Raw genomic sequence first — 15,854 nt, 5'->3', positions numbered from 1 at the left:
TTTCAGAGATCGAGAGCTCCAATGAAGCTGTCCAAAACCTCTGGGAGATAAACCAGCAATGATGTTTAAACATCTGGACAATCAGGGACAAATAAATTATACAAACTCAGTATTCACACACACAGCCATAAATCTTATAAATAAACCTGAAACAAAATGAAACATCTTTTTAAAAAAATGTGTGCAGCAGGTGGTTTGCTATATACAGGAATAATATAGGGGAGCTACAGCTTTTATTATGGGAGGTTTTGATTTATTAGACCTACTTGATAAGAAAAAAAAACATCCTATCCAATCAAAATCAACCTCCATTAATCAACTGATGAATCGTCTTTAATGGGGTCTTTGATAACAAGCAGATAAAGAGTTGCAATTTATCTTTAAATTGGTAGCTGCACCATCACAGCAAGTCCTTCAGTTATTTTAAGAGAATAAACAAAAAGTCTGCCACCTAGTGGAGGAGCATGGGAGAGCCTGGTTCCCAGGGGCTCACAGGAAGACAAACTCCTCACTGCTCCTTCTGGTGTTACTCCTGCTCAGTGGTCCTGGAGGCAGAATGTGGGCCAGGGGTCCACTGTGGTTGCTGCTGGGGCCCTCAAGTCCATAGTCCTGCCCCTGCCCCTCGACGAAGGTAAAGATGGGGTATTTCTCCTTAGATGAGGATATAGCCTGGATGGAGAACAATATTAGAGAAAATAAAACCTAAATAGGAAAAGGAATGACAAACGGGCCTGACACACAAAAATAAGAGTATTAAAAAAGGTTATAATTAGGGCTGGGTATTTTCGCCAAAGTCCTGATTCATACAGTTCTAAATCGATTAATTTCGATTCGATCTGTTTTTACAATGAAAGTGGTTCAACTGTGTTTCAAAATACTCATGTCTTTTATTTTTCCTGTCATGTTAAACACAAAGTGCAAACTTGTAAATCGGACAGTTTAAACTTGAGATGTGAACAAAACTGTCTCAAAAGTGCAACCTTGTTTGTGAAAAGTGAAAAAGTGAAGCCTCACTCGAGCAAGCAGACATGCATGAGCTGCATTATCTTTGCTGCACAAACCATATTTGCAGCGTTGTCTGTAACAACTACAGGGTGTTTGCTGGTCAGCCCCCATTTGTTAAAGTCTTCAGTCAACCTATTGGGTATATTTGCAGCTGTCTGGCTTTAATTAATCTTGAGTTCATTTTTTCTGCTCAGTTGAATGTGAACGTTACGCGTGTCACTATAAAACAAATCAATCTCATTTCCTAGACATTGATTTTGCAAAAATGTAAAGGAATTGATTCAAAATTGATTTTTTTACCCATCCTTAGTTATAATAATTACCAAGCATAAAAATTTTAACTATAAACATAAAGTAATGCATAATTGTGAGGGAAAAAAGGGTTTAAAGGGGTAAAAACTGAGCTTCTTATAAGTAGTTAAAAAAACTCACTGTGCTGACAGCAGAACATAAAGATTCAAAGTCTTTCTTGTTCTTGGCATAGAAGCCGATGGTGCAGCTGGGATCCATGCGGCTGAAGGGCATCTTTTTAGGAGAGCTGCAGTGGAACGACTGCAGAGGGATACAAGGTGATGTACATCACAAGAACCGAGTCAAATGGTGGGAAACTATATCTTATTACTGTAGGAGCAGATTGAATTTTAGATTCTGCAGTGTAAGATAAACGTTAGGACCCTGAGGGGGAAAGACATGACAACTAACCTCAAGTGAGAAGTCTGCTTGAGCGACGTCGACGGTCGGCTGGCAGAGGTGAGGGTCCAGATAGAGCAGCTGGTCATCTGAACATGATAAAAAAAAGTCACAGTTTTTCAGGTGAAGATTATTCAAAGTCAACAAACATCACAATGCAAAAACAATCTAGAAATACAAAAGCAGAAGTACAAATTTACTTATGTATCTACCCTTAATTTGAGTAGGTAAAAAAGATGGATTTGCCAATTAAAGGAGTACCATATTTTCGGACTATAAGCCACAACTTTTTTCCCATTTTTCGACCTTGCGGCTTATATAACAATGCAGCTTATCTATAGACTTTTACAGCTAACGGCCACTAGGGTAATACCTTAAAGGAATAGTACACCCAAAACATGATTAGCCTTCATTTTCTACTCACCCCCATGCTGAACAACACTCTGGAGTACTTTTTTGATATCTCAAATGCATCTGGAGATCTGGGAGGCTTCTTGCTGTCTGCTGACATTCAAATAATGGAGGTCTATGGTGCCCGAGACAGAAAGGTCCATAAAAGTCCACAAAAAACGTGTCAATATTCCTCCATACTGCTCGTCCAATGTATTCCAAGTGTCCTGAGTGGGTAGCATCCAGAATTTACTCAAAACGAAGTCATTTAGAATGTTTTTAGAGCATAAACAGTAGTGTATAGGATTTCCTGAAAGCGCGCGCCTGCGAGTTCACGACGTTACGGAAGCCGGCAGACCAAACCAGATGAAAGTGCGCATTCAGCTCGTTAAAGAACTCATGCTCTTCCTCAACACTGAAGTCCTCAGACATTTTTCTTTCGTTGTTTCTTTCTTTGCACAGGTAAACAGCACATTTCTTCTTCTACGCTTGCATTATCGGCAGAGCAGACGCTGAATGCGCACTTTCATCTGGTTTGGTGTGCCGGCTTCCGTAGCGTCGTGAACGCGCTTTCAGGAAATCCTATACACTACTGTTTATGCTCTAAAAACATTCTAAATGACTTCGTTTCGAGTAAATTCTGGATGCTACCCACTCAGGACACTTGGAATACATTGGACGACCAGTATGGAGGAATATTGACACGTTTTTTGTGGACTTTTATGGACCTTTCTGCCTCGGGCGCCATAGACCTCCATTATTTGAATGTCAGCAGACAGCAAGAAGCCTCCCAGATCTCCAGATGCATTTGAGATATCAAAAAAGTACTCCAGAGTGTTGTTCAGCATGGGGGTGAGTAGAAAATGAAGGCTAATCATGTTTTGGGTGTACTATTCCTTTAATCTATGGATTTTACCATCCACCATGTTGACGTCACATTTGCTTCAACACACAAGTACAGTAGCCGCACGCGCAGGAATGCAGAGGTCCTCTGGAAGCAGACTTCTACCGCGAGTGGTACGAGACAGAACGACAGCGAGAAAGACGGACATTGCGAGCGCAAGACAGGGCTTGTATATGTATAAATCATGCAATTTAGCTTCTGCGGCTTATATTCAGGTGCGGCTAATAGTCCAAAAATTACGGTAGTTTTAATTCTTAGAATAAGATAATTAGATAATATGCACTTAAAATGTAAATTGTCCTGTTCCGTTGGTAAAGTGTTTCCCTAACCTCCTCAAGTCAATGAAAAATGCACATATTTTAAGAAAAAAATACTTATTTAGATTTGAATTTTTTGCAGCGCAGCTTTGCCTCAGCTCTTTGGGATTTAGTCTTCCTTTGATGTGATCATTTAAGCAGCAGCTGGATCTCACCTTGGAAGCCGATAAAGTACAGCGAGTGCTTTGGTTTCCCTCCAATTACTCCGATACAACAGTCCAGCTTCAGGATGTTCTGAAGTGGAACACAAGTGCTTTCAGAATATGATGGAGCATTTTTAGCAAGCAGTGAGTGAATGAGGTGTTTGGTTGGTCAGAATATTCAGACCTTGACGCACTCGATGTAGGACGGGTTGAGGGCTTCTCCTCCGAGTCGGACCGGCACCAGAATGATAACAGACTTCCAGGCTTGGTTGGATGGGTCAGCAGGTGTTAGTGACGGATCACAAAGACGCAACACGTCCTCTTTGTACACTTTGTACCAGGATAAAGATATTAAAGAAAAGAAGAAAAAAATTCTGCTGTAAAAATGAAAAACATTTACAAGAAAAGAAGAGAAAAAAAATCCCTGTGCATTAAACCTTACCTGTACAGTCCTGAGCAACATATACCGCTAGGTTTTGTGCCACAGAGTTTTTGGCCACAGCTTTCCTGCAAACACCAAACAAAAACAGGCCTTTAACTGACTGCAGGATATTTAAATAGTACTGATCCAAACATAGAGCACTTACCGAAGTATATGTGCCACTATGGAGGGCCCATACCAGTCGCCAGCTTTCTTCCCTGAACTTTTGCCTATTTCCACCAGCTGGTGGACCCCGAAAGGTGCTGGAGGTTGATCTCCAAACCAGGTAATTAGCTTGGAGTGGATGGGCTCAGCCTGCTGGTCCTTTGCACTATCTGGTCTTTTTCTCGGGCAGAATTTGGGTGCCTGACTGCTGGCAGGGATTTTCTCTGGGGTGCTGGATCCCCGCAAAGATCCAAAGGAAGGGATGGGGACCCCTCCAGCCCGTACTGGGGAACGAGGGCGGAACACCTCAAAGTCCACATCAGTTAGCTGCTGAGCATCTGGCCAGGCCCAATCTATGACAGGAACAAAAAAAAAAAAAACAACAACTCAGAAATAGTAATCTAAATTTAGGACAACCATTCAGAGTTTTATTTTTTACAAATACAGAAACTTATCTGCAAAAATCATCTGTTGACTGTTGTGTTTTTCAAACATTCTGACCGTTTTACAAAAATGTGAGCATAGCAATCAATCAACAAAACATTTACTTAATTGTAATGATAAATAGCTTGTATATGTAAATTTTTAACTTGGGAATGCCAGTTATTTTATCTGTTATAGTAATTCCAGCAGGAGGCGATAAAATCTATAATTATCTAATGAATATTCTCAACATGCTGCAAATGGCTAAAGTCGTCTTAGAGCCAAGGATCCAGCAAAGAACAGCAGTTGTAAATCCCGCTTTTTGCACTGTACCTTTAAGCCCAATGAAACAGCGCTAATATAATGCTACGTTCACACCAAACGAAGCAAAGGCAGCAGAAGCAGCTAGTTTACAAGCAAAGTCAATGGTTGATGCTCATCAAGGCACAGAGCGTTTTGAGCAGCTGAAGCAGTGCGTCGTGGCGTTTGCAGTGCGTTCCGCGCCAATCACTGAAGACGGTCCGTTGTACACGATTTGTTCCTGACAGGTCAATCATGGTCATCTGCTTGTCCCTCCCCCCTGTGCGTGTACCCTGACACATGAACGAATCGACCCCCTAATGCTCGTGCAGGACGCCCTCGCTGGAAGCTAGCTACTGTTATGCTACGTTCACACCTAAAGCAGAAAAAACGAGCGTGTTGTTTCATTTTTGATGCTTGTACAAGTTTAGTTCTGAAGCGCGGCCGAAGCATCTTTGCTGCCCTGGCTGCGCGATGGAAAAAGTGGCTCTGATGCACGTTGGGTAGAGCTACCCTATCCTTTCTTTGCCTGTAACAATGGCAGCTATATTTGCTGTGATCAGTGGGTAAAAAGTAGTTTAAATCTATTTTGAAGTTACAAAGTCCACCTGAAAACATTGTCTGTGCAGTCAGTTCATCCAGATTACCATCCTGGTTTCAAATATTATTTGTTTTGGAGCTGCTCAGACCCCCACATACCGGCAGTGCTCTGTCACTAGGAATCTCATTCAACAGCAGCCTCTGGCCCGATCGCCTCCCCACGGTTTGCCACGGCGGCTGGAAGGCGATTTTCATGTACATAATCCAAACTGCAGGCACCATGATAATAAAAGCGAACCTTTTTTTCTACATTTTAAGTTAATTTAGGCGTTAATAAACTGTTTCAGAGGAGTGATCATAGCGCTCTGCATCATCAGTGCTGCCTGTCTCCCTGTCAGCTCTGAGATCAGCAACATGCTGCTTCAGCTGCTCTAGATGCGCTGCAGACAGCATGCGCCTTCATGTGTTTTCAAGGAGTGGTCTGAAGGGAGAGTCATGGTTGTGTCCGTTCAAAAATATAGCTTGCTGGAACCATTTTACCAAGATCTCCTACAGCACCTTTAAGGATAAAATCCTAATCACCATCTTCTCATTTCCCACTGTAAAAGTATGGTCCATAAAAAAGGCCAAAAGTTGTAGCACTCAGGCCAAAGGTTTTCTAATTTGTACAAGTAGAACTAATTGTAAGAAAACAATCTTTGAATTTATTTACACTTGTTCACATTACCACCAATTGTAAAAAAGAAGCACAGGCGTCATGTGATAAGCATTTGACAACCGGTATGTCAGGCTTTTTTTTTTTAGTGCCACAGAAAGTCATCTGATCAGTCAACTGGCATCCATGCGGTTAAGTCTCTTTAACATCACCAGACAACTCGTATCAACAGCTAATAAGAGACAGAGGAGTAAAACATGTATGGTTCTTGCCAATAGGTCAAACCGCTTTACAGTATTTAAATACACTGAAGGCTAAAGTTTTTATATTTGTTTTCTCATTTAAACAGAGTACCTTCCGCAACATGTTTGAATTCTTCTGGCTTTCTTTAAACAATGTCTTTCTGCTTTCTCCAAAAAGAAAATAATACATGCAGGATGTGGGTTACAAATATATTTACATTATTATTCAGATAAAATTTTGAAAAAAAAAAACATGAAGGCCTCCTTTTCCATTCTACTTCCCTATTATGTACTTTATGTCCTCTAAGTAGCAACATCACTGAAGTTTATAGTTTTACTGTGAGCAGATATGATCAGGTTAAAGGGCAGAGTTTCTTCGAAAGGCAAATATTATAAATAAAATATTGTTCTTTATAAAATGTGGGTGTGCAGATGCTTAAAGAAATAACAAAGCTAAATTTGATGTGTCTGCAGATACCAGATTCGTATGGACACTTTCTAATCACTCCTTATTTAATAAGGTCATCTCACCTTAGTGGTGGCAGTCAGGACTGCTTTATGTAAAAAGCTATAATTTGCTGAGTGGATGACATAAAAATCCAGTAAATCGGGCATCATCCAACCAGACAAAGGAGCCCGATTTGCTTTTAATTACAGAACCAAAGTATAAAACACAAACCTCTGGGCATCAGGTGGACCACCAGCCCCTGTGCCAGCAGCATCTGTCCGCTGCGCAGCATGCAGCCCCAGCCACAGTCCGTTGTCCAGGTAGAGCCGTCCAGTGGAGGGAACTCCCTCCGGTAGGTCAGCCATATTCTGGACACAAAATCCCGACGGAACCTCTCCACCTCATCTGAGAGGGTAAAAATTAAAAAGAGGGGTTTTTAACTAAACAAAACAAGTAAATTAACTAAATTCAGCTTCTTAATAAGGTCATGAATCTTCCATAAGAAACAGTCTGCAAACATACCTTCACTGTTGAGCAGATAGGAGTGTCCCAGAATAGTAACAGGAGACACTTTATTGAAAGAAGTTTTTGTCTTAATAGTCCAACCTGAAAATGACAGAGAAACCTGTGTGATCTCAAAAAGCTCACTGTGCTGGTCTAAACTTTAGCGGAGATGATGTTACACACCATATTTAACGTTGTTCCATGCAGACATCAGTTTGGCCTTTACTTTCTCCATCTCATCAGGCTCTCTGGCTGCCTCTCTGCTGGAATCTGAAGCTTGAGGCGTTCTGAATCCAAAGCTGCGCTGCCGCTCCAGAGGCGGCTGCCTCCAGCTCTCCACCTGCTCATCCTGCATCACTAAGCCCACGTACTGCGCTGCACTGGGGGACACCGAGTTCATACCCTGATCCCTCAGAGGTGGACCCTGCAGCTCCTCATCGCAACATGGAACTAAAAGGGAAGAAATAAGTTAAAAAATGCCACCTATTTAATTTCCCTTTGGGATCAATAAAGTATTTTTAAGTTTAATCATAGTAGAAAAAATAAATCTATCTGAAAAAATATCCATATCCTGTATACGAATTAAAGTACTTTTACTTAGATGGAAGATAATGTGGTGGAGAGACCAGAGTTTAATCCAGGTATGCAGAGTAGAAAGAATCACACACAGCTGCACATTGCTGGTCAGCTGCCCAACTGTGACTTTACGAGTTTTATATCAATTGTTTTTACTTTTATTAAATATCTAAAATGTATATAAGCGTATATATAAACTTCACCAAATATCATAAGTTTTTACTGGAATGTATTTTGTTTCTTTTTTTTTTTAGGTACTGGAATTATTTTGTATCAACCATATTAAAAAATTTGATATTAGTTTTGGTCATATTGTGTAATTAAATGTTATATTTTTAGAAGAATGGAAGCTGAAATTCCAATTATATTTCAAAAGGTTTTGTACTGCATTTGAAGGGTAAAAATGTTATATTTCTTATAATATAAAAGGGACATAACCTTTATGACGTTTAAGTTAAACTGCAATTTATCAGAACGGAGACAAGAAAAAAATTAACATTACTTGTTTCTTTTTTTAAAAGCTCCAAAACTGAAATGAAATAATAGTGGCTCTTAACAAAAGACATGCTTTGACCTGAAGTGAGGAAATGCATTTAAGCCCTATATTTAAAACCCTGATGTTGTTCCTATGTATTAATCTTTACTTTCTTTGTTTCTTTTCATTTCCTTTTCTACTTACACTGCAGTGTCCATAAAATCTATAAACCCCCCTGCATGAATTATAATAAAGCAATTTATATGCATAAATCAAGTGGAACACTATGGCGATAGCCGTACTGCTCCACTTGTCAAAGTAAAATCTGTTGGGCTCTTTTTGGCATCAAGACAATTATTCTTATTGCCACATTGCCAGACAGGACACTGTTAAAAAATAAAAAAAACACTGATGCTGCTCCTATGTATTAATCTGTGCTTTCTTGGTCATTATTTGAAAGGTCTTGAAGTAATCTTCAGTTGGTTGTTTTTGACAATTAGCTATAATTAGAAGTATATACATCTATTCAAATAAAGAGACTGGAAAACCATTTGAAGAACTAGAAAACTTTAGATTGATTGTAAATTTAAAGAGGAAAAAAAGAGCTAGAATGGAATTTAAATAACTTGCCTGAATATTAACTATAACAGCCACACAATGAGTGTAAACATGAGTAGAATTTAATGGATTATTCCCAAAGAATTGCACAATAAATGATTGTCCCACCCTGAAACTCATGAGTAGTAGTTTCAATAAGGAACATACAGTTGTACAATGCTTGAAAAGTAAAAAAGAAGCACAGGCGTCATGTGATAAGCATTTGACAACCGGTATGTCAGGCTTTTTTTTTTTTTTTTAGTGCCACAGAAAGTCATCTGATCAGTCAACTGGCATCCATGCGGTTAAGTCTCTTTAACATCACCAGACAACTCGTATCAACAGCTAATAAGAGACAGAGGAGTAAAACATGTATGGTTCCTGCCAATAGGTCAAACCGCTTTACAGTATTTAATTACACCGCAGTATGGTCTTACGACATTAGGTCCAACCCGGACCTCTTTAAAAGCACCCTTTATGTAAAGTGTTTCAGTTGGGGACCTACCTGTCCGAGCTCCGGGTTAAGCAGATCGGTGTCTGTTCGCACATTAACTCATTTTGGTGGCTTCCTCGAGCCTTTGACTGAAACTAGAAATAATAAGCTAACTTTAGCGCTAGCCCCGGCGTTAGCTTGGTGACATTTATAAGCACGCAACAAGCCTCGTTATATTCCAACAAACCACAGAAAAAAAAAACAATTCGGAAGCGGTCCTCCCTATAAAAAAAAACAAAGCAGGATATTTTTATAGCTTAATAAAACCACAGCAACACTGCCCGCCCAGCTACCTGCCCCCAGCTTCTGGGTCCCTTATCGGTCACAATATTTACTTCCTGTTGTCCTTTTTTTTTGTTTCTACGTGATTGGTTAAAATAACAATAACGAGAAAGCTGATTCGCTGGCTATCTAAACACTGACTTCAGACCTTCTCATTGGCTAACGTTAGCCAATGAGAGTGTTTGAAGGCTGTCAGAAGGCCAACGTTAGCCAATGAGGGTGTCTGAAGCCACCCGCATTGAGTAAAGGCGGTACTTTAGCCAATAACTAAAACTCATACTCTGAGATTTATTATATGCCTTATATGTGCTCATTTTAAAACCAAACTGAATCTGCTATCAAGAGAAGTATGTTATAAAGAAAAAAGAATAACCATAAAAGTTTGTCAAGGTTTTTAAAGATGTATTAACGCCCCAGAAAATTACCATTTTGTGGTACAAAACCTTGATTGCAATTGAAATGAAAAGAGGATCACAGACTACTCCATAATTGTGAGGATACCTGGTTTATATGAGTATCAATATGGTGTTCCCTTGAGAAAAGATCCATACAGGGATGCGGGATAAAAATAAACAATGGAATACTCAAGTATATAGAAAAAGTCACTGAAGCAGCAGCTATAAAAGCATCAGTCCATCTTCTCCCACTTCTGGTGCCTATCTTCTGCAGTTTAAGGTTGACAGACAGGGTACACCCTGGATAGGTTGCCAGGCAACACAGAGACACACAACCATGCAACACACACTAACACTTAAGGACAATTTAAAGATGGCAATTAACCTAAAACATGTTTTGGATAATGGGAGGAAGCTGGAGTACCCGGAGAGAACCCACACATGCACAGGGAGAACATGAAAACTACATGCAGAAAGACCCAGGGCTGGGAATCAAATCATAAAAGCAACAGTGCTAAAAACTGCTTCTCCGTGCATCCTGCTATATATATCAGTTAAGATAAGCTAAGCAACAAACCAAACCCGGATACCTTTTAAATGTCTGAATGATGGCCTGGATGGGCTGCCTGGATCTCCTCCCTGATGGTGAGTAGCTCAAATTCATCATGAAGTGGCTGAATTGAAGAGTGAATTATGGGGTCTGCCTTTTATAGGACTCTCTTCTTAAATGGCTAATATAACTCCTATAATTGTAGCAGCTTTTTGTAGAATTTGCTTGATCCTGTTCTTGTCTCAAACAGACTCCCAAACGAGGTAATAAAAGTGAAAGTGAGGACAGATTCTATCAAAGTTACAGTAAATGGTCCTCAGCTTTTTACACACTTTAAACATTTAATTTATTGGAGGAAGTGGCATCTGTGGTGAGTTTTTTTACTCCTTTCATCTGTATTTTCACAGAGCGGGAACTCATTGATGACAACCCCCAGATATTTATAGGAAAGAACCCTCTCCACAGGTTCATTTTTAGTGAGAAAAGAAGATTCTGTAGTCGGCTTGATTCTAAAATCTGTATACGTCTATGTTTAAGAGACTATTAAGGTAAAATATATCACACTGAGAAATGAAATCCTCTATTACCTGACCAGGTGGGTTCGTCCTCTCCCTGTAACAAAATGATGATAAGTCTATCATCTGCAAATTCTAGGATATGTGTATCTATATACTGACTCCGGCAATCTTTAGTGTAAAAGATATACAGCAGGGGAGACAGAACACAGGCCTGAGGAGAACCAGTAGAAAATAAATGTCTAAAATGAGATAACCATCAACTCTGACACGCTGTGATCTATTTACACGGAAGTCTCAGACCCCTCCAACGATAGCACACAAGTTAAAATCAATCAATAATTTACCAGCTGAAATGTTGGGCTGGATTAAATTAAAAGCAGAGGAAAAAAATAAATAAGTGAGCGTATTTGCCAAGGCCATCCAGTGCTTAAAAATCCAATTAAGAAGTGTTATCAACCTCTCTATTCCACCTATAGGCAAATTATAAAGTATTCAATTTGTCCTCATCTGAATCAAGCGACTTCTTAATTTGTTTTTCAAGGGTTTTCATAATTAAAAATGTGAGAGCCGCATTTCTGAAAATTTTTTGGCCTTAGGGGACTGTTCTTTGGTACAGGAAGGATTATAGAGCTTTTTCACAATGCTTGAACCATTTGCTGCCCCCATGAGTGCTTAAAAAATATAATGAAAAACACAAGAATTTGGTCTGCATAGTGCATAAGAAGGCCCCCTGAAATACTATCTGGAACTGGGCTCTTGATGATTTTAGTCATACTAAGCACTTCCTTAACACAGATTCCACAGAAAGGGAAGAACTATCTTTATATCTCCTAATTTTGATGAGTCATATTTAAATTATAGTCTTAAAAGTGCTGAAAACATGGAAGCATAACTCAGATGAGTTTATACTGGGTAGAGCCAACTTTCACTGGAAGGATGTTTCTAGTCCTTGTTCTCTTTAAAACACCACCCTTCTTTGCAAAATAGTTAATCATCATTAAAATTGGAAAATCATTGGTGAACATCAGTTCTCAACAGTTTGTAAATATTCCACATTGACAGCAGCTTTGGAATCTGACTAGTCCAGTCCAGGGGTCTGCAATCTGTGGCTATTTAGACCCTCGGCAATGGCTCTTCATTACTTTGGCTAAAAATGATAAAGAGCCAGTTAGTTCTTTAAAGTAATTTAAATGCATTCATTTACAAAAAAAAAAAAAAATGAATAAATACACAGACATATATTTTTGATCTTTTAAAATTAGGAAAAATTAAGGATGTTTTTGTTAAATCATTTTCCACAAACACACATTTTATTCCTGCCTTTGAAAACCCAACATTTGAAATGGCACAGTGGTTATTTAAAAATGAAAAATGTCCTGTGGTAGACATTTATCAAATACAAGTCATCTTTAAATTTTTGTTCAAAAAATAAAAAGGTAATCAACTATTTGCAGCTTTTTACAAGTTGAATTGGCTGGGATAATATCATAAAATGGGTCTATGAATTGTGCAGGCAGCAGACCTCTGGACTAGACCTTAACATTAACATTTGGATCTATTATTGTGGCTCTGCCTAAATGTTGTGTCATCCTGTGTTAGAAGCAGCACAACTGCTCGTCTTTTTTCTAGGATTGTTTCATCAACTCCATCAATCAAAACAAAAAGCACAAAGCTGCCTCAACTATATTTTAGGTTAGGAGACGTACCGGTATAAAAATGCACTCTTCATTTTCCTACAGACATACTATCTAGCAAGCAAGTTAAAAAGAGTTAATTTTCGTTCGGATGGACCTTCTTTTACGTGTGTCCCTCATATAGATTCTTGACAGAAGGTTCCAAGATGTTTTCTGCAATCTATATAATTTTTCGAGGGTTTAAGACCAATAGTTTATTTTCCTTTTACCATATTCTTCCAACTTAGAAGGCAGCTTTTCTCCTCCCCTCCAAAAGTATCTGGGCTTCTTAACTGCGTCTCTGATTATTCCTTTCCTTACACACCCCGACAGTTTAGGCGTACATGCAGATCTTACTTTGTAATGTAATGTGTGCCACATTCTTGGTTTTTAAATGATAAACCCTAATAGTGGGAATGTCACAGTGGGCCTCAAACAACATGGATTCTAAGTGTCTTCAATCTCCCTCCAGACTCTGAGGCATTGATTTAAGAATTGACTGCTTCACCTAAAACAAGACTTTCAAAATACTGATGAAGATTCTCAGTCATCTAGGTGTTCATCATCCATGTTTCCAAGCAATACAAAGCCTTGTCTATATAAAGCCTCAAACTCACTGCGAATTCAGACATTTGAATTGAGAAAGCTTCCTGGACAGGAAGCAAAATGTCTTCAAACCTTGGAAACCAAGTCCAGTGGATTGTTTTGTTTTTTTTTACTTTTACGGAATGACTTTCGAAATCTCTTTTCTTCTGGGAACATGATTTTGGACCACTGAGCACTGTTCCATCCCTTTTCTGTTTTGCCTAAACCTTAGTTATTCCTTTTTTTCTTAGAAGTAGCTGTAACAAAAAGAAGTATAAAAGTTGTAAAACATCTCTTGGATATGTCTGTTTAGCTCTAATGGCTGTCTTAGTCCATGTCATGTAAAGCCAAATAAACAGCTTGAATAGACTTTTCTTCAGAGTCCTCTCAGCTATACTTTTTTCTTCCTCTAAACTTTCCACCAATAAACTTGAGATTGTATTTTCTTTTTTATTCTCAGTCTATATTAACTTACATGGACTGAAAAGAATCTAAATCATGTTTGGTTCATCGCCTTTTTAAATTGAGTAACTAAAATGATATTTAGCAATACTTACATCGACCTGTAAATGATCCTGATTACATCTGACACAGTTAGGGAGAAGTTAAAAACAAATATCAGAAGATCAATAAAGATAAATGAAAATGCAAGAGAATAAAAGTTGCAGACAGAAGGAAGGAAGGTTTCAGAACAAATCTCTTCACTTTATTCAACATACTGCACTTCAGGTGTCTGCATCTACCACAAACAAAAATACCCCAGTGGAACAGCTAAACACACTGAGTGAACAGAGAGGAGTGGAATGTTATACTCGGATTACTGTGATACATAGATATCTGTTAGCATCTGGTAACCTTAAAGCATTGCCAATAACAAAGATAATCATCTCTCAAATAAAGTGCTTGGATGGTATTCTCTCTGTCAGCATAAAAATACAAAAACCTTTTGGAATAATGATAAGGCCTGATTATGTAAAAAAGAAAAAACAATCTTTTACTTTTATCAGATCAGTTATTGACAATGTTTTGATTGTTACATTAAGATATAGGAAGCAGAACTTCCTGACAGAATTATGCATACATTATATTCAACAACTGCATCCAAATATAAAGGTAACAGTCACAAGAAGAACATCAGGGAAAATTTTCCATTCCAAGTGTTCAGTCGATAGTTGCTGCAGGTTTTCGTTTAGAAACATGAATGCATATTTTAAACAATGGTTGGTTTGTAGCATCTAACCTGCAACAATTCAGTGATCTCAGCATTTTTAAACATGCTCAACAGTCGTCGCTAGGAAACCAGTAGGTGGCAGTAGAATACTACATGAATGTAAACTACAAAAGGTATGCTTTGTGAAAGACAGAAATCAGATTTACTTTACTGTGGCATCCAGCAAATTTATCTCTGGTTGGGAACCATGAGGCTACCAAAGTCCTATAGAATAACAGCTGAAAACAGGAATTTAAACATAAAAGTCGGCTTATAAACACTGCACGTTTTGGTTAAATTCATATGCCACTCATGGTTGATTGGATGTTGGATTTTTTTGCATAAGATAGGTTGAACTAATTCCAGTAAATCAAAGAGGAATTGCACAAATTACACACAAAGAATACGTCCTTAAAATGGGTAATGATTCCTTATGAGGTCAATATGATTGAAATATTTCATGCATCTTTTGCATCTAATTGAGCATTTTTATTCAGACACGGTTTCATGTCCGACGCTGCTAACATGACACAATTTTGTTTTCAGTGGCAGTACTCATGCCCTATGAAGTTTTTCACATTTTGCATTGTTACATTTCTAAACTGCAATGTTTTTATTTTATGTAATATAACAAAATAATGTACAAAATGGTGAAGCGGAAGGAAATATGATACGGACGAGTTTGATTAATAACCTTAAAGGTGTGTTTGTCTATCCTAGTCCAACCAATGAAGTCCGAGGTTAGCATAATGATTTGTTTTTAAGAGTCAATGAGAACATTCAAGGCTTGAATGAAAAATCACCAGTAAGTATGAAGGTAGAAAATCAATTTTTTTGGAGAATATCAATTAATTTTTAAGGTTATGAAGACTTCAGGAAGTCCAGAAAATGGAAAGGGGATGGGATGGGCTGACTGTAAACCAACTAACCAACAATAAAAGGCCAATCAATAATCTGATTTATCCAAGCAGCTGCTAACAGGGACTAATCTGGGCTCTCCAACCTGCTACTGACTAATATGGAGGAAAGTGACAGCAGTCGGGGGTTCAGTTTTCTAGGTTTTATTCATGTCTCTCATCAGATAGATGCTCTGAAGAGGTGCATTGTGGGTCTCTACCTGCCCTTTACTGCTCTTGTGCATAAACTTTGGCTGGATTAAATAGTCAATCATTTGAATTAATTTGAATTGAAATGGTCAACCACACAATAAGGATTAGGCCATGCTTCTGTAAACAGCCCTGTAACAAGTAGGCAACATAATTCCCTACATGTTAAGCCTGAAATGATAAGAAGGGACAGAAAAACAAGACACCAACAGGTCTATGGTAGCTTTGGAGGAGCTGCAGAGATCCA

General features: G+C 38.6%; 1 protein-coding gene across 1 annotated transcript; it reads right to left on the bottom strand.

Annotated features, from left to right (window-relative positions):
- Positions 1–6: 6 nt before the first annotated feature.
- Positions 7–9,603, bottom strand: atg4d (autophagy related 4D, cysteine peptidase). Its single transcript, XM_015371576.1, has 11 exons — positions 9,301–9,603; positions 7,331–7,597; positions 7,166–7,249; positions 6,875–7,048; positions 4,037–4,388; positions 3,892–3,956; positions 3,634–3,779; positions 3,462–3,540; positions 1,708–1,784; positions 1,438–1,557; positions 7–669 (listed from the first exon to the last, which is right to left on the bottom strand). Exons 2-11 carry the CDS (start codon positions 7,545–7,547, stop codon positions 490–492), a joined length of 1,494 nt encoding a protein of 497 aa, XP_015227062.1. The 5' UTR covers positions 7,548–7,597; positions 9,301–9,603; the 3' UTR covers positions 7–489.
- Positions 9,604–15,854: the final 6,251 nt, after the last annotated feature.

The sequence above is a fragment of the Cyprinodon variegatus genome, unplaced genomic scaffold (assembly GCF_000732505.1).
Source record: "Cyprinodon variegatus isolate N-32 unplaced genomic scaffold, C_variegatus-1.0 Scaffold61, whole genome shotgun sequence".
Taxonomy (NCBI): Eukaryota; Metazoa; Chordata; class Actinopteri; order Cyprinodontiformes; family Cyprinodontidae; genus Cyprinodon; species Cyprinodon variegatus.
Note: the sequence above shows the minus strand (reverse complement) of the source record. Positions and strands in the feature narration are given on the sequence as shown.

What these genes read in the sequence shown, in the direction of transcription:
- atg4d (XM_015371576.1), bottom strand. Translation starts at nt 7,547, where the DNA reads ATGAACTCGGTGTCCCCCAGTGCAGCGCAGTACGTGGGCTTAGTGATG. An exon ending in GGTCCACCTGATGCCCAGAG is followed by an intron (nt 4,389 to 6,874) that starts GTTTGTGTTTTA and finishes TTCCTGTCATAG; the next exon opens with ATTGGGCCTGGCCAGATGCT. An exon ending in TGTTGCTCAGGACTGTACAG is followed by an intron (nt 3,780 to 3,891) that starts GTAAGGTTTAAT and finishes CCTGGTACAAAG; the next exon opens with TGTACAAAGAGGACGTGTTG.